At 38.8% G+C, this 23,732-nt stretch overlaps 2 protein-coding genes across 2 annotated transcripts; both read left to right on the forward strand.

Annotated features, from left to right (window-relative positions):
* Positions 1 to 3,218: 3,218 nt before the first annotated feature.
* LOC115077243 (olfactory receptor 10A4-like) lies at positions 3,219 to 12,180 on the forward strand. Its single transcript, XM_029579527.1, has 2 exons — positions 3,219 to 3,382; positions 11,220 to 12,180. Exons 1-2 carry the CDS (start codon positions 3,219 to 3,221, stop codon positions 12,178 to 12,180), a joined length of 1,125 nt encoding a protein of 374 aa, XP_029435387.1.
* Positions 12,181 to 18,857: 6,677 nt separating this feature from the next.
* On the forward strand, positions 18,858 to 19,802 carry LOC115077244 (olfactory receptor 10A7-like). The gene has a single exon (XM_029579528.1). It carries the CDS (start codon positions 18,858 to 18,860, stop codon positions 19,800 to 19,802), a length of 945 nt encoding a protein of 314 aa, XP_029435388.1.
* The last annotated feature ends 3,930 nt before the right edge of the window (positions 19,803 to 23,732 follow it).

The following is a 23,732-nucleotide window of genomic DNA, read 5'->3' on the forward strand; positions in this document are numbered from 1 at the left end:
GGATCAGCAGCCCCCACAGCCTTTCTCCCTGCATGGTCAAGCTGATTCATTAGAAGCTCTAGTGAAATGCTGCCTGATTAATAAACAAAAAAAGATCATGGATTAAATGTCTTTAAATAATTTGGCAAGCAATTTGATTTATATAACAGGGATACCTACTGAGCTTGCATCTAGTCTCAGCTACCCAAAGGAGCTGGGAGATTACCACGAGAGGTCCTGGGATTAGCACGTGAGTACCTTGTTGACCCCAAGCAAATGCCCCATCATTCTTCTGCCACAACTTGGACCTGTTGCACCTTCACACATGTCTCAGCCCCCCATTGAGAGGGGAAGGTCATCAAGGTCATCAAGCCATTTCACTTCAGCCAGCTATCCACTGCCCACATACAACCCTCCCAGACTGTTAAAACTTCCATGGGATCCTGCCCCAAAACTACTAAAATCTACATATCATCTGCATATAAATATAGAACAAACCCAAATGAACGAATCACATGCCCTAGTAATGCCAAAAAGATATTAAATAGTATTGAAGATAAGGATGTTTCCTGAGGGACTCCATATTTAACACTCCGACTAAGGGAACCATACTTGGATGCCATTCTTGGGCCCTGCAAGCAGGATGGGGGATATACCTGGCTTAATTATCATGAAGCTCTCCACAAAAAAAATGGCTAGCAACCCTGTGGTGACCTGGATAACTCAGGATACCAAACTGTGGCTCACTCATATGGAAGTGCAGAGCCAAGATGCAAAGACCTATGAGGCAAGCCAAGGGGTGTGCCCCTTTCGGCCCTCCTGCCAGTGGTAGTTCACACGACAGAGGGAACTTTGGACCTGTGAATGTCTGCTGGTGGTTCAACAATAACAATTGTTTCCTCTCAGAATGATGCTTTTGACATGTGTGTACTCAGTGCGGTGCACTACACCCTTTCTCCAAATGACCAAGGAAAATCAGGGCCAATTCTGGTAAATAATCCGGCATTGGTTTGAGGAGCTCCAACCTGGTTAACTGGAGACCCAAGGAAGCATGGCACTTGAGATATTTGAACTTACAGGCAACCAAGATGTTCTTGGATAGATTCAGGAATGGCTTTCAAATCCCTTCCAAAGGGCCATTCAATGGATCGGACACCACAAACTCCAGTTCTGCCTGTCACCTTGCAGCAGTCATTAGACCAAGCATAGTGAAGGAGATCCAGCTGTGGGCCTCGCTTCCGGACAGCTTGTTGCATTTATGAGTTTCCTAAGCTGGACTCCTTGAAAAGCTACATTTTTAAACTGTAGTATACCCGCATGTCTTTTTCACCTTTGACCAAGTTACTGCTTCCCCAAGCTGCCTCTTTAATTGCTGCTAAAATTATACTTTTAGGAGGCTGAAAATCTACTTAGACACGTACTACAAACCACTCTACTCATGTAAGTCACAAAGAGCTTGACTAAGCCTTTGAACATTTACCCCTTATAGTTTATATTTGAGAAGAGGAAATGACTTCATAAGACCCTTTAACACTAATTAATATCTGGCTGTGTATGTTTTTGTGTGCATTTGGAAAATCTGAGAGTTGTTTTTGCTGAGGATATATATATGTCTCTTTGTCCGTCTGAAGAAACAAACCGGAAACCGATCCAATATTGCAAGTAGCGACCACACAAAGAAGATCGGTAAACACCAATGAATGTATTAAAATTTTGTAGTAAAAAGCCCGACAGACCAAGTTTTGCTCTATCGAGCTGCTTCAGGGGCTATATAGACACAAATGAAATAAATATGCAAATGTATAAACATAGAAACACATATATAACCATGCATAACATAATAAATGATTAAAAAATCAAAACATTTACAAACAGTACTGGATAAGACTAAACAATAAAGGAAAACACATAAGTGTTACCCATCAAATTAATAGTTATGGTCAGATGAAAGGTACAGAATTGATTCAAACTTTGCCTATGACTGAAAGATAAAGAAAACTAGTGGTCTTATATAATAAAAGAACAATTGTGTAACAAAACAGGGGTTGGTAAGAGTATAGAATTGATTAATAATCATGTAATTTGCTGTGTATCATTGAGCTATTGAAGCTAAAACAGGGGTTTAGTATGTTTCTTAATTAGTGTAAAGAAATGAACTCCCATTGTTCCACATACATTCATATGTTAAGCATTATCCTCCCATTTGAAAAAATCATATATCTACAACTGGTACCCATATAAAATCAACACAAGGTGAAAAAATAAATAATAAAATGTAAATAATAAAATTAAAAAATTAAATTAAATAATAAAATTAAAAATGATACAATTATAAAATAAATAATAACATTAAATAATAAAATGTAAATAATAAAATTAAAAAATTAAATTAAATAATAAAATTAAAAATGATACAATTATAAAATAAATAATAACATTAAATAATAAAATTATAAAATTATAAAAATAATTGTTCACCTTGTGTTGATTTTATATGGGTACCGGTTGTAGATATATGAATTTTTCAAATGGGAGGATAATGCTTAACAAATGAATTAATATGGAACAATGGGAGTTCATATCTTTACACTAATTAAGAAACATACTAAACCCCTGTTTTAGTTTCAGTAGCTCAATGATACACAGCAAATTACATGATTATTAATCAATTCTATACTCTTACCAACCCCTGTTTTGTTATACAATTGTTATTTTATAATATATGACCACTAGTTTACTTTATCTTTCAATCATAGGCAAAGTTTGAATCAATTCTGTACCTTTCATCTGACCATAACTATTAATTTGATGGGTAACACTTATGTGTTTTCCTTTATTGTTTAGTCTTATCAAGTACTGTTTGTAACTGTTTTGATTTTTTAATCATTTATTATGTTATGATTGGTTATATATGTGTTTCTATGTTTATACATTTGCATATGTGTTTCATTTGTGTCTATGTAGCCCCTGAAGCAGCTCAATAGAGCAAAACTCAGCCTGAGTCAGGCTTTTTACTACGAAATATTAATAAATTCCTTGGTGTTTACCGATCTTCTTCTTCTTCATGTGGTCGCTCTTTGTCTGAATGGCCATATGCATTTTTCATAGTGCTCATGCAGTTTTATGAAGGGATTGTGCACACAATACATATCACACTTCAGCAAAGGTGGACCAAGGAGCAGAGTGGGAGAAGCAGCAGGAGTCTGAGTCATTCCTCTCACTGCCACTGTCACCAAATGATGAGAAGCGAAAGCCTGTGGTGCCGCTCTTCCCACTGTCTTCAGAGAGTTGAAGTTGCAGTGGGAGTCTTGGCACCACTGTTGCTGGAAATGCCCAATGGAGCCATGGAGCTGTTGTCAGAAGTGACTGCAGTGGCAGGGGAAGGACAGAGAAAAGGCAACAGGTGAGTGATGTGAAACACATCATGCAATACCTATGGCACATTTAGTTTAACTTGGAGTCCAGTATTAAAAAAAAACCAAACAAACAACTGAGCTTATACCTTTAGATCCCTAACTTAGATGCCAAAGTTTTCAGCTAAAAATTCATATACATTTAAGCCTACTATTTATTTGGCTACGTTTATGGTCCTAAATTAGGTACCTATGCTTCACATTTGTATTAAACTCATAATGATGTTTGCGCACTCTAAAGCCACCCATGTCGCCACCAAAATTTAGGCACCTAAACATACATGCCTTGTGAAACTAGGAGCTTAAATTTAGGTACTCAGCAATAATACATTCTCAAATGGGCAATTTAGGGGCCTAACTCCAAGAGCTGTTAGCTGAAACCCTCGTTATTTTAATTACTCAGAATCTCAATGGCAAATTTTCTCAGTTCAAACTGTTGAAAACAAAATCTACCCCAATAATTAATGTCCAGGGGAAATGAAGCATGAAAGCTTAATTAGAATGTCAGTAATTATCCGTTATGAATTCCCTCCATGGAAGGACAGATAGCAGTTCTACAAATATGCAGTTATTTGTAGATAAAAGCAAATTGTTTGTGCTCCCAGGTTTTCCATTAGTTGGAGGAATCTTAGTGGCTCATGATGTATTTTATGGGATCAAGAATAAAGATGGTGTAGTACATGAAATTGTGAGACCTCATAGGTTTCTTCTTTAAGAAGGTACCAAAGCCAACAAAAGGACAGAGAAGAAAATTTGTAGAAGCCATTCTATCACAGGTACAAAATACATTTTCCCCTTATTTTTCATTGGTTGGTGGGATTATTTGCAGAGTGTGATGAGTTTGATTGGAACAACATCAACAGACTGTAAATGTTTTACAGACGATGATGTAAGAGATGAAGTTTTGATACCACCACACAGGTTCGTTCTTTAGGTTATAATTGGAGATAACAAAAGACAGCAAGCCCCTTAAAAATGGCATTAAATTGCTTAGAAATAAATCAAGGCTGAGATTCAAATTAATAGATGAATTGCAAAGAATCACATCCAAATGATCTCAGTTTGGACATGATCAGTAGGAAAGAACATGAAATCAATGGAAAGAGATGCATAAAGTAGAAAGATATTTACAGATGGGTAAATTGATCTATAAGTTAATGAGAGAAGAATGGGAAACAATTTATTGTGCAAGAATGAGTGACGATGGGAGGACAGATTTGCTGTAGCTTTAATGGTTTCAAGTGAGCTAACCTGTTTTATGAATTTAGAATGTTTCAACTCATCGCAACCTGGATTTTACTTGAAATGCTCCCATTCTAGGTTGTATTGACTAAGAAATAATGTTGCCGGGACTGAAAACCTGGATTTTCTGATGGGACTCAAATTTAATTTGCACATTTTCCCAAGGCATGCTCTTTTTAAGCAAGCAGGATTAGAGCTATGCACTCTGTTGCCAGTATAAGATTTTATTATAAACCATTTCGTATCTGAGAAGCAAAGAGTGCCATTGCAAAGAGGAGTTAAGAAGTAACAATCAGAGTGGAGTTGATTGTGGCTCATACTGGAACTGCAAAGAATGAACCTTCATTTCAACAATCTTCCCAAGCCCCCTATGCCCCTGCCAACCCCCCCCCCCCCAAAAAAAAAGAATGTCAAAAGATGCTTGCTTGTAGAGTAGTAATTCTTTGTCATGTAAAGTGGATTTTCTCTTCATGCACAATATTTGATTCCAGTTTGGCCCATGAGTTGCAGTGACTATTGGAAAGGTGTTATAATGCGTAAAGACAGAATAAAAGACAAGGCAAAGTTTCTGTTAGGTTCCTAGTGCTGAAAATGCATGCAACCTAATGACTCCCCTTAAGGCACCCACCTATCCAGAAGTGGCTTGAAGTCTGAAAGGTAGCCAGATAACTTTTTCAGGCTAACTTTAGGACAGCTCTTTGGTGCAACGAGAGTTAGATAAGTTATCTGGCTAACTCTCAATACTGGAGTTAGCAATATAACTCAGTTGACTAATTTAACTATTCTCAGAAATGCCCCCAGAACACTCCTACATTATTCAGATACATTTTTAGCCAGATAATGAGTTATTTGGCTACAGTTTAGCCGGAAAAGTGCTCAAAATATTCAAAAGTCAGCATTTGGCTGGATAAAATGTGAGCTATCCTGCTAAATGCCTCTGAATTTAGAATTCTATGATTCTAAATTTAGGAACTCAGCCCTATTAAATTTTTAAAAGGGCCCATTTAGGAATCTGACTCTCATAATAGCAAGGATGCTGTTTTCAATGAGAAGTGAGTATTATACTACAGAGACCTTGGAATAAGAGTAAGATGGAAGGCAAACCTGGACCCTTTGAATAAACTGTTCTAGTATGAGTATTGTCAGAAACATGGAGAGCCATTAACTTAAGTTAATAAATCTTAAGAACAAGCTAGAAAGAAGAAAACATATCAATTTAGAACTAGATTAATATGTGCCATGAGTTGGAGAAGTTGGCCTAGGTCCTGGCAGGCAGCAACTGAAGCAAGACAAGACAAGTGCAAAGTGTAGAAACAGTCCAAGTCCAGGGCAGATAGATAGCAGATAAGTGAAGATCTGGACCGAGATTGAAGTAGGCAGCGAACATGCAGAAGCTGAGAGACAAATGTAAGTCAGGGCAGGCAGCAATCAGGCAAGGTTAAAATCCATTCCATGACAGTCTGAAGAAGTGGGAACAGACAGGGCAAGAAGGCAAGGATGAGGCAAGGCTATTGTGAGTCAGGAACTGGAGTCAAAGGCAGGAACTAGAGACAAGGGCAGGAACAGCAGGCAAGAGAGGATCATGGCAAGGCAAACACACACTGCAGGCATGGACACGGCTAGTGACCTGTTACTGAGCAGTTGGCTGGTAGCAAAGGATTTCCTTATATATTATGACAGAGTGTGATGTCATCAGGAAGCGCCCTAGGAAATTCTGGTAGCAGGGCCTATAAGAGGTAGTCCTGGTGGCAGGAAGTAGGATGCTGCATGGTGCTTGATGCTATGCCAGGCATGCTGGGAGGTAAGGGTATTACAATAAGTAATCCAACATCATAAGGGAATGAGAATACTTATATACTATTATAAGTTCAATATGTGGATCAGATAAACAGTAAAATTGTTTCATTGGGTTACACTCAAAAGGTAAGGAGGCATAATTTGAAGATACAAAAGTTGGACACATCAGATATCCACCGGGGGACAATTTTGAATAGCCCATATTAGTGCAGGCAATTTTGTATCTATGCACTTTGCGGCTAATTATCAAAGGAACACTAAATGGGTAATTTCCTTTTGATAATTACCCACATGATCCAAGTGCCAAACTCTGCATTTGTATTTTTGCAATGGATCGGGGTAGTTTGTAAGTTTGAAAATCCACATCTTTGCATGCTTGATACTCCCCACACCTAAACATGTTATTGAGAATGACTCTTAGTTTATAAAATAAATGTCTTCTTTGTTTCAAAATTTTGAGGAAAAGAATAGTCAATAAATAAATAAAAACAACAGCAATACATAAATACGAAAGTATTATAGCTTAGCATATATTAATTCCAAAAATGAAAGAAAATAAACTCTCCAAACTGAGTTGAATTATATAGCATCTTTTTTGTAAACTTCTTAAATCAATTCTTCTTCTTTCCTTAAATGAAATCAAGGAATGGTTTCCATCATCCCAACAGTCTGGTCCAGGAACTTATGGTCACTCTGTATTATATTTGTTTCTGTGTGTTTGATAATATGAAAGTTTCATTCTGTTTCCCATCTTGAACAATGGAGAGCATTGGGTACCAATCTTTTAAGTGAAGAAAAATAAACATTTAGTAACTCACGCACTACAAAGGAAACAGAAAGCCAAACAGATATGGCCCCTCCATGCCAGCCCTGTCACCCCTTTGCCCCTGCTGTAGTGGTCTATCAATGCTGAAAGGGACAGCCGCAATCCCCACTCACTACTGCCTCAATAGATTCTCTTTAATAATGCTGCTAGTTGTGGAAAGCTTGTTTTGAGGCAGTATTACGTTACATACACAATACTTTATGGTCAAAAACAATATGGCGCCAACTGGTACCATTTTTTTTAGAAGACCTAGAGGGGCATAAGAACATAATATAAGAAAATGCTATACTGGGTCAGACCAAGGGTCCATCAATCCAGGCCATAAGAACCTGGCAAGTACCCAAAAACGAAGTCTATTCCATGTTACCATTGCTAATGGCAGTGGCTATTCTCTAAGTGAACTTAATAGCAGGTAATGGACTTCTCCTCCAAGAACTTATCCAATCCTTTTTTAAGCACCGCTATACTAACTGCACTGACCACATCCTCTGGCAACAAATTCCAGAGTTTAATTGTGCGTTGAGTAAAAAAGAATGTTCTCCGATTAGTTTTAAATGTGCCCCATGCTAACTTCATGGAGTGCTCCCTAGTCTTTCTACTATCCGAAAGAGTAAATAACCGATTCACATCTACCCGTTCTAGACCTCTCATGATATTAAACACCTCTATCATATCCCCCCTCAGCCGTCTCTTCTCCAAGCTGAAAAGTCCTAACCTCTTTAGTCTTTCCTCATAGGGGAGTTGTTCCATTCCCCTTATCATTTTGGTAGCCCTTCTCTGTACCTTCTCCATTGCAATTATATCTTTTTTGAGATGCGGCGACCAGAATTGTACACAGTATTCAAGGTGCGGTCTCACCATGGAGCGATACAGAGGCATTATGACATTTTCCGTTTTATTCACCATTCCCTTTCTAATAATTCCCAACATTCTGTTTGCTTTTTTGACTGCCGCAGCACACTGAGCCGACAATTTCAATGTGTTATCCACTATGACACCTAGATCTCTTTCTTGGGTTGTAGCACCTAATATGGAACCCAACATTGTGTAATTATAGCATGGGTTATTTTTCCCTATATGCATCACCTTGCACTTATCCAAATTAAATTTCATCTGCCATTTGGATGCCCAATTTTCCAGTCTCACAAGGTCTTCCTGCAATTTATCACAATCCGCTTGTGATTTAACTACTCTGAACAATTTTGTGTCATCTGCAAATTTGATTAACTCACTCGTCGTATTTCTTTCCAGATCATTTATAAATATATTGAAAAGTAAGGGTCCCAATACAGATCCCTGAGGCACTCCACTGTCCACTCCCTTCCACTGAGAAAATTGTCCATTTAATCCTACTCTCTGTTTCCTGTCTTTTAGCCAGTTTGCAATCCACAAAAGGACATCGCCACCTATCCCATGACTTTTTACTTTTCCTAGAAGCCTCTTATGAGGAACTTTGTCAAACACCTTCTGAAAATCCAAGTATACTATATCTACCGGGTCACCTTTATCCACATGTTTATTAACTCCTTCAAAAAAGTGAAGCAGATTTGTGAGACAAGACTTGCTCTGGGTAAAGCCATGCTGACTTTGTTCCATTAAACCATGTCTTTCTATATGTTCTGTGATTTTGATGTTTAGAACACTTTCCACTATTTTTCCTGGCACTGAAGTCAGGCTAACTGGTCTGTAGTTTCCCTGATCACCCCTGGAGCCCTTTTTAAACATTGGAGTTATATTTGCTATCCTCCAGTCTTCAGGTACAATGGATGATTTTAATGATAAGTTACAAATTTTTACTAATAGGTCTGAAATTTCATTTTTTAATTCCTTCAGAACTCTGGGGTGTATACCATCCGGTCCGGGTGATTTACTACTCTTCAGTTTGTCAGTCAGGCCTACCACATCTTCTAGGTTCACCGTGATTTGATTCAGTCCATCTGAATCATTACCCATGAGTGATTGGGGCCTTTTAGTCTTCGTAAATCACTAAGGAATGCATAAGGGGGTGGAGAAGGCCATGGTTTTAAACATTTCTTGGCAAATAGTACACATTATTATTAGAAGGCACACAGTATTTGCCAAACTGAAACCCCCCAAATGTCTGGTTTTTCAGTCAAAGCAAGGATTCAGTTAGTTTGAAAAAAACCAAATTGAAAATGAACATTTTAGTTTCAGATTATACATTTGCTCCAAATGAATGCACATCCCTATTTTCTTGTTCAACTTTATAGTTTTCTGATATGGGGATGACCAGAACTGAATACAATACCCAAGTCTGTATCATAGATCTATAAATAGACAATTTTATTCTCCATTTCATTTTGAAAATAAAACTATTAATATAAGATGTCAAAACAGTTTTTTAAATAACATCTTCAATGGCTCTATTTCCTTTCTCCATTCATTTTTTAAAATGGTACAGATGACATCCCATGTTACATGTCTGGGAAAATTGGAGATGGTGGTGGAATGACATCCCCAGTGCAAATTCTCCCTTTTGCTTTAAACCTGTAGGCTTGGAGGATTCTGAATCCCAGAATGCTTGATAAAATGTGAGTATCTGGTTGGAGCCTGGTTGCACCTTGAAGGCCTTAGCAGAGAGTAGAGAGCATACCACTTTTAAAAAGAGACTCAATTCCTTTATAAAGGATAGTCTAAGTAGCCATAGACAGATAGAGAGTTTGGAAAACGAGAATAGGGCTAAGAACCTAAGGTTCTTGAATTTTCCCATGACAAGACTTCTCTCTGCTATAGAGTTATTGAAAAAATATCTTAAAGAGAATTTGGCTATATTAGATGTAGATGATAAATCTGTATCCAAAATTTATTATGTATTGACTTCAAAGGTTAAGAGACAGGAAGGAGAAGATGGGATGGACAGTATACAACAAGAGTCCCCCAACTTAACCTCCTTCCTAGAGTCATCTATAGATGACATTCCACAAAGAGCTACCCTTTTAGTAACCTTCTGTAGAGAGAGTGACAAGGTTAATATTTTGCAGAAATATTTTAGAAATAGGGAACTTCTATTTTGCGGACATAAAGTCCAAGTATTTCCAGATGTCTCATGATCTACACAATACAGGAGGAAGCAATTTCTTTCCTTGAAATCTAGAGTTTTGTCTCTAGGGGCAACATATTTTCTTAAATTCCCCTGTAAATGTTTGGTAGTTTACCAAAAGAATAAATTCATGATCCGACACATTTGGAAGTTTTTCTGGCAGATAAGGAGACGGGTTGAGTTATAAAGTAACTGCATTTAAAATGATAATCCAGCAAGATGTTACTGTTTAGATAAACATTTGCTTGTTAAGTATTGCTTAATTTGGTCCTCCCATCTAGGGGACTATAATTTGTAGTGTTGGTGGAAAATGCTTATGATTATTGATGGTATTATTTTTCTGTTTAAATGCAAATTGTTTCTTGATTTTTGCATATTTTATGATTTGTAAAAATTCTAATAAACTATAAATAAAAAAAAAAGAGAGACTCAAAACTTGGCTATTTGAACAAGCTTTTCATCCATACCAATAATCTCCCAATCTATCCAACTTGTACACCACGTACCGTTACTCATACATACTTAGCCAGGTTTTAGTCTAGAATCTCATTACCGTTAGTATTTCACTGTACTTTATTCCCCAGTTCCTTTATTCAAGTTCATTTCCCTGTTCGATGTAATCGTGTTCTTACATGCCTGTTAATGTTATAATGTAAACCGAACTGATATGTAACTTTGCTACATGAAGTTCGGTATATAAAAATGTTAACTAAAATAAATAAATACATAAATAAATTGTTTTGTGCACACTTGTGAAAACATATGTCATTCCCTTATTTAAAAGTCTTATGCTGGTCTAATAAAATGCAAGCTTTCCTCTGAAGCAATATATTTATTTATTAGACTCCTGCACTGGTTGAGAAATGCAATAATAAACTTGTGTACTCCATATCCATTTCAGATTAAAACATGAAGAAATGGCACTGGAAAATCAGACCCGTGCAATAAGTGGATTTATCCTCCTTGGATTCTCAGATCTCTCTCTGCAGATGCAGCAATTTCTTTTTGTGCTATTGCTTCTCATCTACACCCTCGCTGTGATGGGAAACCTGCTCGTCTTTACTATCCTCACAGTGGAGCCCGCCCTCCATACACCCATGTATTTCTTTCTCAGGAATTTGTCCTTCTTAGAGATTTGTTTTATAACAGTCACAGCCCCCAGGACACTAGTGGTCCTCTTGGCTGAGGACAGAAGCATCTCGTTCCTTGGATGCGCCTTGCAAATGTATTTCTTCAATATTTTGGGCAGTGAGGAATGCGTGCTTCTAGGTATCATGGCCTATGATCGCTATGTCGCAATATGTAACCCCTTGCGTTACTCCATTGTCATGAGCAACAAAAGGTGTGTACATATAGCAGTGAGTTCCTGGATTATGTGCATTTTCTTGCAGCTTGGACAGGTCACTTTCATATTAAGTTTACCTTTCTGTAGTTCTAAGTTAATCCATCATTTCTTCTGTGATATGTTACCCATATTGAGGTTGTCTTGTACAGATATTTATGTCACTAACATTCTCCGGTTTGCTGCAGCTGTGCTTTTCCTGCTCTTACCATTCCTGGTCATTCTTTCCTCATATATTTACATTATCTCTACCATGCTGAGGATGCATTCCACAGATGGGAGAAGCAAGGCCTTCTCAACCTGCTCCTCTCACCTTGCTGTGGTTACCTTATTCTATGGTACTGCCATGCTTGCATATTTTCAGCAAAATACAGGCTCTGAGAATGAGAGAATTGTTGCCTTTATTTATTACTTTGTTAATCCTATGTTAAACCCGATGATCTACAGCTTGAGGAGCAAAGAGGTGAAAGGGTCCCTGAGAAGAAAAATGTGGAAGAAATGGTCTCTTTTCAGGGTGTGATACCTTTTGTTCGGCTAACAAAAGAATTAACTATTCAAAGATGTTACTAGCTTGTGAGATCACATAGGTCCTTTCCTAAGATGATTATTTTTCATTTGTCCTGATGGTTCCTGGTGGTTTCCTCCTCCTTTTTTTTTTTTTTACTTCTGGAACCTGAGGGGCAGGTGGTGAACTCTGGATCCTTCAAGAACCCAGTTAACATGGATCCTAAATCTAGCCACTAGATGTCACCATTGCATGATGACTGAGGCTCCCTACTGCCCCAGAAGCTTTGAATCCATCAGCATGCTTGAATTTTTCTGTTAAATTTTAGTCCAGTTTTAAAAAATACAAAAATAAATTATAGCTAAGTTAAGCAAATGTGATCTAGAGACCTTATTATAATTCTTCAGGTTAGCAGCTGGGAGCATTTGTTACTGAATTCCAGCTTTGTTCAGAACACCTTGCTGAGGTCTCATCCATTTTTTCCAAATGGAGGTAGGGTTTGAATTATCATGTAAATTGTGTTGTGTTGCTTCAAAATATGCAAGCCATGTTATTTGATTCCAAGTTTGTTTACTTCCTACAGGATCATCAGGACACTGGGTGGCATCTGAATGCTCCCAGGACTATACCTTAAAAAGGAAAATAAGCCCTAATTAACATCTATCTCAAATGTGGGAGACATCCCCCGTCCCACCCATCCAAACACCTCTGGAGGCAGATGATGTTTCCTAAAAAATGTATAAACTTTAGACTCCCCCCAGCACAAGCCCTGCTCTTAGCTCCCAAATACTGTCCTTCTCCTTTGATAAAAATTCACCCCCCTGGAAGACATCCCTACCCCATTCTAGCCCCCATCCACACCCTAATTGGATTTACCACTCTTACCTCGGTGGTCTAGTGAAGGATGGGAGTCCCAGCCTGGCCAGTAACTTTCCTTTGTCCTATCATGTGTCTAGAACCTAGGGAATGGGCTGAGCCCTCCCATGGACCACGAAGGTAAATTTGGTATTCCAGATGGATGTGGCTGATGATTGATTGACAGAGGAGAGGGTTTGGGAGTTGGGGCGGGACTTGCGCCTTTGGGTTGTAAGGTTTAAATCTTTTTTTTGGGAACATTGGCCTCCAGGATGGGCAGATGTTTTCCAGAGACTGCTAGGGTCTTTGCAACACTTGGGGGGGCTTGGGGGTTACTCCAGACTGATCTATCCCTCTAAGACATGACAACCCCAAGGCCAGGGTTTATTTCCTGGTGATATTTTACCACCGAGGAAAACATTGCAGCTTTTAAGTAGCACAGCATAGTTTGGTTCTTGATAACTTGCTGCTGAATAATATTATAGAAGGGATAGACAGCAAAACATCTTTAGCATTCATTATTTCAACTTCCAGGAGTCATTGCATATTGCTTTTCATTTACAGACAGCGAAGGATGCAAGTTCAATAATTGTCACACACTCAGTGCATGCCAGAATACTTTTTTGTAATCTGTATGGATTTGAAATGCTAAATAATCATGGTAGGGATTTTCATAGCTAATGTGAATCTTCATCAGTCTTTTTTTTTTTTTTTTTTTTTTTTAAATCTATATTCCGCTTTTTGACACTTCAAAGTGGATTACATTCAGGTACTGGAGGTGCTCTTCATTTGTCCTACCCTCACTCTTCACTTATGAATATGTGAATAAAACTTTAATTATAAGCCATTTTGTGTTCTCTTCTGATGTTTTCTTCTGGTGCTCCATTGCTGTATACTGCATTGAACAAAGTAAATCCGATGTATACCGTGTCTGATACAAATAAACGTAAATTTTTAATAAGGCAGCTGAAAGATAAAGTATGTGCATATTTTCCAACCTGCATAGAGCAATCTCATAGTCAATCACAAAGGATCATATGCAGTAAATTTTAAGTCCAACGTGTTCACACTACATATAGTCCAATGTGTAATGAGGCCTTACCATGCATTTAAAGTGGTCTGGGAAAACCTTAGCATCAATATTCTAAAATTAGTTTGTCCATACATGCAAATGAAGGAATATAGGGGTAGATTTTCAAAGGGTTGTGCGTGTAAGATACGCGCGCAACCCCCGAAAACCTACCCCTGCCTCCCCCTGCGCGCGCCCCGGGACGTGCATATGTCCTGGGGCTTCGAAAAATGGGCGGTCCATGGGCGGGGCCGTGGGCAGGGCCGCAGTCCGGGGGCGTGTCTGGGGCGCAGCTGCGGTCCAGGGGCATGGCCAGCCAGTGCGCGCAAGTTACAGCTGCCTCGGGTAGTCGTAACTTTCTCAACAATGGTAGGGGGGATTTAGTTAGGGCTGGGGGGTGGGTTAGGTAGGGGAAGGGAGGGAAAGGGGAAGGGAGGGGAAGGGGGGGGGGGGCCGAAAAAAGTTCCCTTCGAGGCCGCTCCGATTTTGGAACGGCCTCGATGGAATGGAGGCAGGCTGCTCGGCGCGTGCAGGTTGCATAATTGTGCACCCCCCTGCGTGTGCTGATCCTGGATTTTATAACAAGCGTGCGGCAGCATGCTCATGTTATAAAATCGGGTGTAGATTTGTTCGTGCTGGGTTGCGCGAACAAATCTATGCCCGCGCATATGTTTTAAAATCTTCCCCTTAATATACAAATGAGACAGCACAAACAAGGTAAATACATTGGTCTGTGCATCCTCCGTGCATCCTCCGTGCTTTGTACCAAGTCCTTCTTAACTGCTCAACTCAGTTTGGTGTTAATTTACTATTGAGAGAGTTTAGATGACTGGAAATGCAGAACCTGTGCGACAGTAACCCACTGTGTGGTGATGCCATTGTGGTAGCCTCTATTACAGGGTGGTCATGGAGGGGAGAATTTTTATTTGCTTGTGACTTCTGAATCAGGGCAGTCAGATTCTCCCTGGGTTACCCCTCCTTGTATGCTTCCTTCTTTCTCTATCCCATATCCTCTCAAACAACTCTTTGAAGATCTTACAGATTCTAAACATGCGCCCCTGACAGAATTCTGTTCTTTTTCAACTTTGTGCACTAGGTGAATTAAGTGAAACACATTATGCAATTAATGTGGCACACATATTTTAACTTTGAGGCGAATATTTAAAATAAGGTAGGTGTCAAAACTGAAAGTCTGCCTCTTTATTTTATTTACTCAGAATCTGTGATTGGGGGAATCGGGGTCACCTCGAGTAGCATCGCCAAGTTGAGCCAGTTGTCATCCTGGACCCCTGCTCAATCTGTGCTCTTTGCCGCAATTTGTTATTTTGTGGGCCATCAGTCCTTTAAGGCGATGGCGTTCCCTTGAGGTTTGGGCCGCCATCGCATTTAAGGACTGCAAGGCGCATTCTTTTGCCTCCTGAGGTTTGGCCATCAGACAGAATAATGCACCATAGTGCCGCAATTGTTTTTTTTGGGTGAGGAATCCCTCTATTGCAATGACAATACCCCCTCCATTCTCCGTGATAGTGGGGTCTCTTCTACAAAACATAACATTGCAGCTTGATGAATCCAAGGGTAAGTTCGACACCTACGTTCTGCCAAATGTAGGAGTCCCAATGTTCATCTAAAATTTCACGTAAATTAAGGCCCCAAAAATATAGGATCTTAAATTTAGCACTGTTATTCATTTGTCTAGATTTAGGCCTCTAAATTAGGTGACTAGTTCTGAAAATCAGTCTTAAGCTCCTAACTTTGAAGGTTAATTTAAGAGCAGTGTGCAGGAGCACATTGACACACGCAGATTTGTGGCCATTTTATAACTTGCATGCCCAGTCGCTTGAATTTGGACTCTACCGTGTAAGTCGGTGTATTTTAAAATGGGCGTGCATCCACACCATGACCAGTGTCACTGGTTAATCCACCAGTTTGCCCAGTCTACAGTTAGGTCCTCCAAACCCCCCTGGTTTAATAGCCTCCATTTGGACTTTTAAAATTTGTTTGGCGCAGAAGCCCGAATTGTGCACGCATCCCCCTCACTGATGCGCGTGCCAGGCTTTTAAAATATACTTCTTTGTATTTCCACCTTAACGCTGCCCTTATCGTCACTGACATTTTAGGCTTCTGAATTTAGGTTCATAGTGGAACCTACATTTAGGAATTCAGCCATAATACATTTTCAAAAGGGCTAATTTAGGAGCCTTATTCCAAAGAAAGGATTCTAAAATGAAAGTTGGCTTCTTCATTTTATTTACTCAGAAAATTTGCTATCACAAATTCTCAATTCAAATTATTGAAAACAAAATCTCCCCAATAATTAATGTCCAGGGGCAATGAAGTAAGAAAAGTTAATTAGATTGTTTGTATTCACCCATTACTAATTCCCTCCATGCAGGGACAAATGGATAGCAATGCTACACACATCCTGTTATTTGTAGATAAAAAGCGAAATCTTTATGTCACCCGGTTTCATTAACAAGAGAAGTCTTAGTAGGTCTTGATGTATTTTCCTTAAGAAGGTGCAAGAACATTCAAGAAGATGAGGACAATTTGTATAAGCCATTCTCTAACAGGTACAACATACATTTTCCCCTTTATTTCTCAGTTTTTTTGACAGATTTCTTTGCAGAGTGTGATGCACTTAATTGGAACATCAACATTTTGATTTATAATAACTTATATTGCACGTACTGTGGACTTTCACAAAAAATAATATAGGACAAGAACTTTCAGTACCACATCGGTCCCAGGTTAAAATCGGGAATAACAAAAGACAGTACCATATAAAAAAATCTTAAATTGTTCGGAAATATCGATGTATGCATATTACAAGGCTGAGATTCAAATGATTGGAAACATTGCAAAGAATGAATTCTAAATGTTCCCAGTTTGGAAATTATAGGAAAGACAGAACTGGAAATCTAGAATTGGTTGAGATGCATAGGGCAAGAAAAGAAGGATATACTGATCATTAGATTCATGAAATAAGAATTGAAATGAATTTATTGAACAAGTATCAGTGAAGATGAGAGCCCAGATTTGCTGTAGCTTTAACAGTTTCAGGTGTTTCTGCAATCCCGCCTAACCTGCTTTATGAGTTTAGAATTGTTCAACCCATCCCACCTCAATTTCACTTCAGATGCAGCCATTTTGCCTGCATTTCTCATTCTTCTCTAACTTAAGATTGCCGGGGTGAAAATCTGCACTGTTTGTACAGGCGTTCTCTTCTGAAGCAAGAAGGCTGAGAGTTGTAATGTAGTCTTTTGTAAGTATGGCGTGAATGTATGTCAGCAGAGGAGGGGGACAAGAACGTTGGAGGGAATGCTGCTGAAGTCTGGTGTGTGCATATGTATATGTGTAGATGAAGCGAGTGCAAAGTTACCGCCCCTATTTTCAGGCTCATAGGCTCCCCCTGAGTTTTTATAATTTAACTCAACTATCATTATGTCCCCAAAATAACCCTTCCCAAAACAATCCAGTCAAATCACACAACTGGATATCATAATTTTAAATATTAAATTTTGTTTTGCAAAATATATGTTTCAGAAATCATGTCACAGTGTCTAATGACTATGTGTTCTGTGATTTTTGGAAACAGACTGCAAAATAACACAAAAAAACTAATCCTAAGAAATACCTAATTTTTTTTTTACTTTTTATTTATGCAGTTTTGAATTAACAAAGCAATACAACTTTGTTACAGTAACATGAGGATAATAAAAAAGAAATAAAGATAAATTACAAGAAAAACAAAAAATATCATATTCCATTATATAGACTGTTATGTCCAAATGTAGCTGTAGGTAACTCATAACCTTTCTAGCATTGAGAAAGGATTGTAGTTGCTCAGGTGTGAAAAAGACAAACATATCTAAATGAAACTTTACAAAACATTTGCAAGGATAATGTAATACAAAAGTGGCCCCCAAATCAAGAGTACTTTTCCTAAGAGCTAAAAAAAACTCTTCCTCCCTTGCTGGGTAAGCCTAGAAGATATATCAAGAAAAATCTATAGGTTCTACCCATAAAAAGGAGAATTTCAATTTTGAAAATATAAAGACATCACTTTAGACAAATCTGAATCGGCAACAAAAGATACTAATACGGTGGCCCCGTCTATAACTTCTGGACCAGATGATTCTAAGAATTCCGTGATTTATAGCGGGAACCTTCACAAAAGCTTGAGAAGATGAAGGCAAGAAAGTTGTTTTATTAATAGAAGGAAATTCTTCAAGTGTAATACCTAAGACTTGAAGAAAATATTTTTCTAAGGTAACAATAGGAGAAGATGGCCACGAGTCAGTAGACACGGGAATGTTTCCTCTTCAATCTTCTTGCTTAAATTGCTATGGCTCCGAAGAGAAAAAAGGAAAATCAGGGATTTTTCCCACTAAACCCTCACCACTACCTGGTCAGCAGTCGATTACCACCTTCGTGTCTCCTGCGGGCCCTGGATCTCTCGGTGGTGATACTAATAGGGTGGCCCTGTCTTTAACTTCTGGACCAGATGATTGCTCAAGGCTGGTGTTACCTTCAAGGCCTTAGCAGAGATCATAACAAATTGAATTGTGTGCACCTGTCAAAGTTTAGACATTCCTTTATTTAAAAGTAAGTATATTCTAAGTCTTATTCTAATCTAATAAATGATATGCAAACTATAATTGTCCCTGCTTTCATCTAAAGCAATATAATTATTAGATTCTTGCACAGCTTGAGAAATGCATTAATATACTTTATACTTTATGTTCACTACAGATTAAAACATGAAGAAATGGCATTGGAAAATCAGACCCATGTAATAAATGGATTTATCCTTTTGGGATTCTCGGATCTCTCTCTGCAGATGCAGCAATTCCTTTTTGTGCTGTTGCTTCTCATCTACATCCTCGCTGTGATGGGAAACCTGATCGTCTTTACTATACTTACAGTGGACCCAGGCCTCCAGTCACCAATGTACTTCTTTCTCAGAAATTTGTCCTTTTTAGAGATCTGTTTTACGATGGTTACAGCTCCCAGAACACTAGTGATCCTCTTGGCTGAGGACAGAAGCATCTCATTCTTTGGATGTGCCTTGCAAATGTATTTCTTCTTTTTTTTTGGCAGTGAGGAATGCGTGCTTCTTGGCATCATGGCCTTTGATCGCTATGTCGCAATATGCAACCCCTTGCGTTACTCCATTGTCATGAGCAACAAAAAGTGTATTCATATGGCTGTGGGTTCCTGGATTATGAGTGTTGTATTGCAGTTTGGACAGATCACGTTCATATTAAGTTTACCTTTCTGTAGGTCTAAGATAATCCATCACTTTTTCTGTGATGCTCTACCTGTATTGAGGTTGTCTTGTGCAGACATTTATTTGAATGACATACTCAGGTTGGTTGCATCTACAGTTTTCATACTCATACCATTCTTGGTTATTCTGTCTTCTTACATTTACATTATCTCCACCGTGCTGAGGATGCATTCCACAGATGGGAGAAGCAAGGCCTTCTCAACCTGCTCCTCTCACCTTGCTGTGGTTACCTTATTCTTTGGGACTGCCATGCTTGCATATTTTCAGCAAAACACAGGCTCTGCAAATGAGAGAATTGTTGCCTTTATTTATTGCTTTGTCAATCCTATGTTAAACCCGATGATCTACAGCTTGAGGAGCAAAGAGGTGAAAGGCGCCCTGAGGAGAAGAATGTGGGAGAAATTGTCTCTCTTCAGGTTGTGATAGCTTCTCTGTGGAAAATCCCTAGGAAATTCCCTTTTGGGATTCACTGGAGGTCTCAAGATTGGCTTTGAATATTTCTGTCAAGCACTATTTAAAAGTCAAACGTAAAATTTATAATAGAATGAAAACAACAGAAATGCAGTTAGGGACTTCATTTTATTAATCCTTATCATATCTGCATGCAATCTAATAAAACAGATTACAGTCCTGGGACCCAACCTAAAATACCTATGTCACGGATGAAATTCACACAATATATATGATCCAGAGACATTAATAATAAGCATTTAGCTAATCAGGGGTCAGCATTGGCTTCTCTATTTTAATATGCATTAAATTTCTGTATTTAGAATTAATTCCTAAAACCAAATACCTATATATAAGCTTATGTTTTGACTACATAATCTAACTGTCAAGTTTTTCTATAAACAACTTGCTTATTTCTATATAAGGTACACTTTAGCCTCTAATGATTATGTTTGTATGTATGTATTTATTTATTTATCCTAGCATGATCTAGCTATACGCCATCTTTGGTTCTCCCCTTTAGCTGTTAATGCCATCTTCCCTAAAGCTACAGCACAACCTCAATTCTTATGAAAGCCTCATCTAAAGGAATTCTAAGCTGGATATCCTGAATTTTTTCACAAAATCCTTCCTGTTGAGGCTGTCAGTTGTTATAATCTTAAACTAATCTTTGGGCAAAATCCTGGGGGGACCTCTCCCTGTATCCACTGCAACTGATGTTCTTCATTCAGCTATGTGATGGCTCAGCAGCGAAGCTGCTTCTGGATACTCCAAGAGTGGTGGAGGTGGTAGAAGGGTTTCAACAATCATTATAGCAGTGGAGGACATATAGAAGATGATCCTCCTCCTGCAGAAAGACATAATGAACTGCACAAGACATAGGGGTACATTTTAAGAAACAGCGCGCGCGCGCGTACTTTTGTTCACGCACCAGGTGCGAACAAAAGTACGCTGGATTTTATAAGATATGCGCATAGCCGTGCGTATCTTATAAAATCCGGGGTCGGCACGCGCAAGGGGGTGCACATTTGTGCACCTTGTGCGAGCCGAGCCCTGTGCGCGCTGCCCGTTCCCTCCGAGGCCGCTCCAAAATCGGAGCGGCCTCGGAGGGAACTTTCCTTCCACCCACCCGCACCTTCCCCCTCCTCCCCTACCTAATCCACCCCCCGGCCCTATCTAACCCCCCCTACCTTTATTCTAAAAGTTACGCCTGCCTCTGGCAAGCATAACTCGCGCGCGCCAGCAGCGTACCTTATACGCGTAACCCTTTTAAAATCTGGCCCACAATGAATTGCACAAGAGAATGCACAGATAAAATCACAACTAATCCAACAACAATCAGAATTATGACATTTGCAATTTTCTTTCCCAAACTTCCAAACAAGGAAACAATCCCCCAAATATCCCAATCTTCTTCCATTTTAGGACCCCCCCCCCCCACCATACACACATACACTCAGTTCATGGGCCTGATTTGTTAAATCTCACAGGATAAGGACTGTTTTCTGAATGTCCTCATGTTTATCGATGTAAGTACAGAAGGTGGTATTAATCATTTGGCAAATGCTGCCCATATGATTGTTCAGGATCACTCCCAACAGGGAAGAAACTTCTTGCTGCAGGGCATTAATAGCTGTACTACTTTGATTAGCAGTGCTTTCAACAGTGGAGGAAAGGTTATGGAGAAATGTCTCAAGTTCAGCAACTCCCCCTGCCTTGGATAAAGGTATCAGACACATTTATTTCAACCACTCTGTTGCAGGGGATGATGATAACTCTTCTTCACATTGAGATGGGGATGAATATCAGGATGATAAGATACACCGTGATGGGGATGAATATCAGGATGGAAAGATGAAGGACAACTCTTACTGTGGTGATGAACAAAAAAGAAAGGGATCACCTGGCTAAGGGTAAAATGCATAGTCATGTGAGCATACAGTTTTTTGAAAGCTCAGCTCCCCGAGTTGGAATAATGACCTTGAGATTGCCACAGGGATAGCAGGTCAGTTGCCCTCTTAAATACTGTGTTTTATCTATAGTATCATTTTCCATCCTGATATAAGAATCATCCATCTGGTACTAAATTGTGAGTAACATGGATTAGGTTTATGGGAAGACATTCACCAGCATGGTACAGTTTGCGTTTGTTGATGTAGTATTTGCTTTGGTATACATTTTCTTTAGACCTTTCCCTCAGGGGGGGCTACACTGTCCTTTGATAAATATTGAAAGGAGTCAGAGGACCAATTTATGTAAGGCCCAAGGACAGGACTTTGAGAAAATCACATCAGGCAAGTAGAATTTTCCCCCCAAATTCCAGTGAGTGGAATATTTCCATCAGAATAGCAAACAGAATGTTGTTACATAGTGGGTAATCAGTAGAAGTATTAGTGGCTGATGTTGGAGATGTGGCCTAAGCTTAAAATACCACTCTTTCTGGCTCATGTACATCAGATAAAGTAATTGGAGTGAGTGGGCCCTTTTAGATGGGCTTCTTGTCAACATTTAGCTGTTGGCTTGCACAAATCTCCCCATACTGGCAGAACCGTAAATATATTGGTAAAGTCAGTCATGGTGGTAGGCATATTTTTTGCAGAGCCAACACTGAGAGAGGTTAAGGCCAGAGGTGATGGACTTGAACAACTTGTCAGCATGATTGTGATGGTGGCTAGAGATGCAACACAAACAATATTCAATTGGTTTAACTGGTATATTCTTTATATCATTTTAAATAGCCATATTAGACATAAAAAAAAACTATGAATATGCAATTAAATGTAAGACCCACACTCATAGAGTTTGTATATCAATCAAACTCAGAAAACTTTGGTGAAGGGTTTCTTTACTTTATTTTAAATACCACTTTTTGTGAATAATTTTTTCATGTTTTGAATTTTAATTAAAATGCTGACAAACTGCAAACTGCAACTTCAACTTCCTATATCAAAAATCATGGGAGCACACCTTTCATTTTTCATTGGCAAACATTAAGTGAAAGTCCCAAACAAATGAAAGTAAGAGAATACTCATCTTAAAATGTCCCGAGTAGAATACAACACAAGTCCCAGATGCAAACCAGAGAATTCAATAGGCACTAGAAACAGAATAAGGAACACTGACAACATCTTGACCATGTATCTTATAGCAAGGCGAGACAGTAGGGTCATCCCAAAGATAGACCTATGGAACAATTGGATCTCGTCACTATCTGGAGGTTTCATATTGTCAGAGATCAAGTCAGGAGACACTTCAAAGTGGTAATCCGATGGAGATCCTGAATTTATCTGAGTTCTCTGAGGCTCTGATGAGGCAATTCTTGATATCAGTGTATTCCTGGCTGTCAGGGCAGAAGTGAGGACTAGATGACATAGTAACTTTATTTATTTATAAGTTTTTTATATACCGCTGCTCATGAAAAATCATATCGCGTCAGTTTACATATAGCTAAGGTTGGAAGTACAAATAACAGGGAGATTTTATCAATCTCTTTGTTCTTTAATTTTTGACAATTGTAAAGCTCTGTTGCTAAGTTATGTTAAATGGAAACCGATGTGATGTTTTTCTAAATGAATGTCGGTATACAAAATAAATAAATAAATAAATGTTTGCAATTTGGTTTGTTCCTCATGCTCAGGGGGCCACTTCAAAGTTGTTTCATGAGTGGTTTTGGCCAGTTTATTCTTCAGGACCTGATTTAAATGCTCAATAAGGGTGGATGCTCATGCCCAACAGCTTTTCCAGTACTGTGAACCACTGTCATTTTCAAATGTCTCTGGGATTACAAAGCTTGGTGCAACCTCAGTTAAAAGTTTGTTTGCAACAGAAATGGCATCATCTTTGACTGTAGGAAATGCCTCAGTCAACCCTCTAAACATGTAAACAATATGTAAAATATACCTC

This window comes from Rhinatrema bivittatum, chromosome 16 (genome assembly GCF_901001135.1).
Source record: "Rhinatrema bivittatum chromosome 16, aRhiBiv1.1, whole genome shotgun sequence".
Lineage (NCBI taxonomy): Eukaryota > Metazoa > Chordata > Amphibia > Gymnophiona > Rhinatrematidae > Rhinatrema > Rhinatrema bivittatum.

Excerpts from the sequence above, each read along its gene's own strand:
- LOC115077243 (XM_029579527.1), top strand. The coding sequence starts at position 3,219 with ATGAGAAGCGAAAGCCTGTGGTGCCGCTCTTCCCACTGTCTTCAGAGA. Across the intron at positions 3,383-11,219 it reads GGACAGAGAAAAGGCAACAG|ATTAAAACATGAAGAAATGG; the intron begins GTGAGTGATGTG and ends TATCCATTTCAG.
- LOC115077244 (XM_029579528.1), top strand. The coding sequence starts at position 18,858 with ATGGCATTGGAAAATCAGACCCATGTAATAAATGGATTTATCCTTTTG.